At 31.2% G+C, this 3,910-nt stretch overlaps 1 protein-coding gene across 1 annotated transcript; it reads right to left on the reverse strand.

Annotated features, from left to right (window-relative positions):
- Window positions 1-676: 676 nt before the first annotated feature.
- Window positions 677-3,530, reverse strand: LOC104892772 (transcription factor bHLH53). Its single transcript, XM_010678770.3, has 2 exons — window positions 2,520-3,530; window positions 677-862 (listed from the first exon to the last, which is right to left on the reverse strand). The coding sequence occupies exons 1-2, from the start codon at window positions 3,342-3,344 to the stop codon at window positions 677-679; spliced, it is 1,011 nt and encodes a 336-aa protein (XP_010677072.3). The 5' UTR covers window positions 3,345-3,530.
- Window positions 3,531-3,910: the final 380 nt, after the last annotated feature.

The raw sequence follows: 3,910 nt of genomic DNA on the forward strand, positions 1-3,910 counted from the left end.
TTAAAAGACCTTCTAAGTAGTGGTACAATGACATTAGATTTAAATGCCAAATATTGTGGTTCGATATTATATGATATGACTATTTTGATTGTAAACAGTATATAGTCAAAACATATTACATGGTTTTCCATTGTATGATACTTATAATTATCCCCTTTTTTTCTGTCGAAAACTCCATTAAATAATAATCGTCTCAAATAGGAAAAAAATTTCCATCTCTATATATTCGTCAAATTAATAAATAAATTTATTTTCTTAAGCGATGTATAAAGTGAATAAATAGCAAATTAAACCGGAAAAAATATGTGATTTGTTTTTGTCTAATTGCTATCGTGGAGGAGTATTCATATACTCATAGTTGGTTCCGTAGCATGTTCCCTTCGTTCAAACGCATCAAATAGCAAAATGAAAAATAAAAATGTAATTTGAACTCATATTAACTAATTAATCCAGCTAATTTGTCTTAAAATGTAATTGCAAAGTGGAGTACCAACAAATAGAATCTTAGCATATAAACAAAAAAAACTAATCTGAGGATATAGTATTCGAAAGAATTACATATAATCAGATGATTAGAGAATTAGATTAGATATGACAAATGCAACTAATATTTGACTACAAAAATTAAATTAGAATTGACAACTGCAACAAATACTAGACTACTAAAATAACATAATTAGTGAAGGAGATTGTTGATTTGTTGTGAAATTAATCTCTTTGTCTCAGAATCACAATGTTCCTCGAGTTTGGGGAGGCAATCCAAGGGAATTAAACACTTGTCTTTTGTGTAAAGCTTCTCTTGGACTAATTGTGATGACAAAATTGGAAGATTGTTTAACTTGATCTCTTTCTCACCATCATCCTGTAAATAGATAACCCATAAACATTATTAATTATAAAACTCAAATTATCCATACATAGTTTAGAACAAATGATTGATCTTATTGAAATTACTATAGTCTTATAGAAACTCAATAATTACATAATAATATCTTTGTTTGAAATTAGTTAATCTATATATATCTAAAATTCAAGACAAACAAATGTCATGCTGCCACATGTACTCTCCCTTCCCTCACACAATTAAATGAGACATTAGGCAAAAAAAATGTGTGTTTCAAGACTCGAACCCATGAATCATGACTTGACTTCTCATTTGATATGCTAATGCACTAACCAACTAGTGCTACAATACTCATGTTGGTCTTTGTGAGGGAAAAATCATTTAAACACAGGATACTATTTCTATTTTTGAATAATTCAATTGCACGTTGGTAAATAATCCGGAGCGTATCACCCGGGACAAAAACTATTGATTGTTCTAAAACTCATGCTTAAGGATATGACACGATTTAATTATCTTTTCTAATAGTTTGTATATATGTCTTTTCTATTTTTGATTTTAAGTAGGGTATGTTAAAAAGTCCTATCACTTCATTATTCCTTTTATGAATGGTTGTAACACTATTTGTCAATATTACAAATAATACATGATGCTACTAATTCTGATGGTAGGAAGGTATTGTAGATGTAATCATTCTATTTTATTTCTCGCATAAAGTACATAAAATTAATAAAATTAATCTATCTATATAATACAAAATGTCATAACATTCATCAGTGATAGAAATAATCAAAAGTAATCTTCTCCAATATTACAATAAAATCTTCATGATTCTTTATTATGGAAAATGGATGATCAATTCTCCCTAAGTTTCTACAATGACACCTTGCTTCCAAACAAGCTAAGCTTATGTATTTCAGTATTTCATTCTTGTATTTGTAACAATAATAATAATAATAGTAATAATAATAATTTTTTTTATTATTAATATATTGAGTGAGTCAAGGTTTAGTTTTTTTTTTTATTATTATTATTTCTTCGTTTATGAGAGATAACTGTTTCCCTATTATTAGGCCTAAATGCATGGGTTTCACATAGACAGCAGAATAGTTGCTAACAAATTCTTAATTAGGTCATAAGCTTGTCTAATAACTGCCTACACGAAAACACCCAAATTTGATTAAGAAGTAGCTGACATTACAAGAAGATAGCTGACTTTGCAAAAATTACTTCAATAATCCCTCTCTACAAACATAGACAACAAAACAAACAACAACACTGCTTTGCAAAATTAACTACCACATCCAAGATGTTCCATAAAAATATCATATTAGCACAAAAGTTGTTTCATTAAAACATATTATCCCTCACGGTCTCAACTCTCAACAATACAATTATTCTAGACATAAAAATCACTCTCCCCAATTACTCCATTTTACCATTAAAACGGCTTATTAGCATTAGGCCGCATCATAAACTACTTTACGCGCATAACGTGCATATAAATCTAGTATTCTGACTCTCTTAAACAACATTAACACCCAATTTATACACCAAAAAAGTGAACAAAAAAGAACAAAAAACATGCATGGCTATCAAAATTTCACCTAAAATTACTTAAAAAGAAGTACAAAAACGTGAAATAATAAGAGTAAGAATTTAGTTAATAAATTACCTGATCATGTAAACTTGTAATAGACTGAAGAATCCCCAACTGAGCTTGCATGAACTTAACATAATTAGAAGCAGCTTGAAACATTTCAGCAGTATTCAATTTATTACCACCAGGAATAAGCTTCCCTAGCTCATGTGTTTTCTCTGTTATCTTCCTTCTTCTCTCTCTTGCTGCTTTACTTTGTGCTGATACAACCTTCACCTTATTATTATTATTATTCTCATTATCATAATTCTCTCCACAACCTTCATTAAACTTACCAAAACAATCACCGTTACCAAAACAATCACCATTGACAAAATAATCCCCATTAACAAAACAATCACCATTACCAAAACAATCACCATTATGATTAAAATCATCTCCATTATAGAACTCCGGTACCGCGGCGAAACCATCAGTGAAGAACCCATCAGAAGCGGGGACAGAAGCAGAGAGTTTCTGCTTCTTGTTATTACTCAAAGGAAGGAATTGAGTGGAGTAATTGTCAATTTCATCAAAAGAGAAAAAATCCTCTGTAGGAAGGAATACAGGAGGTTGAAAATCAACATTGTAGAAAGGAGAATTATCATTGGGTATGATAAAATCATGATGATCATGATTATAGAAATCAAAGGGTTGTTGTTGTTGTTGTTGTAAAGGTGGGGGATCAAAAAGGGGTTGATCAAATTCAAATAAAGTAGGAGGTAAAGGATCAAAACAAAGAAGTTCAGGTGAGAGAAGAATATCATCTGGATTTTGGAATTCAAAAGGTTGTTGTTGATGTTGTTGAAATGGGTTAATTTGGTTAAGGAAGTAGTTAGGATTTTGCCAATCTAAAGCCATTTTTAGTGAGCTGATGTTTTTGTGTGTGTGTGTCTAAGCTGAGGAAAAAGAGGGGTTTCTGAGAGAGAAAGAGAAGGAGAATGTGTGAAAGAGTAGTAGATAGACTGAGCAAAGACTGTACTATAGTAGTAGAGAGTAATAGAGAGGTTGAGATGAAAACATTAACTGCTTTAAACTGCTAGTGAGAGAAAGAGAAAGAGGAGAGAGAAAGAGAGAGAAGTGGAGAGTAACTGTCACAAGAAACTTTTGGAGGATCCGAGGTATGAGCAGTTAGGGTTTTCAGGGTTTATTAGATTCATTGGCGCCTTTTTTTTTTTTTTTTTGGCAAAATGCAATAATGTGTGGAATAATTTTTGCACTAGGAACTATATTTTTTTTTTGTTTGATTCAATAATTAACTGGTCAAGTACTTCCAGAGACTGAAAACACCTCAAATCTAGGGGTTAGTGAGAGTCGAATTCCCGACCATAAGGTTGGGAGGTAAGAGCTCCAACCATTGGGCTTCTACGTAATTCTCACACTGGGAACTATATAGTGGCCAATCATCCAATTTTTCAAATCCTTTG

Source organism: Beta vulgaris, chromosome 5 (genome assembly GCF_026745355.1).
Source record: "Beta vulgaris subsp. vulgaris cultivar EL10 chromosome 5, EL10.2, whole genome shotgun sequence".
Lineage (NCBI taxonomy): Eukaryota > Viridiplantae > Streptophyta > Magnoliopsida > Caryophyllales > Amaranthaceae > Beta > Beta vulgaris.

Coding starts and splice junctions, on each gene's coding strand:
- LOC104892772 (XM_010678770.3), bottom strand. CDS start 3,344: ATGGCTTTAGATTGGCAAAATCCTAACTACTTCCTTAACCAAATTAAC. Junction 863..2,519: donor TTACAAGTTTACATGATCAG/GTAATTTATTAA, acceptor ATCTATTTACAG/GATGATGGTGAGAAAGAGAT.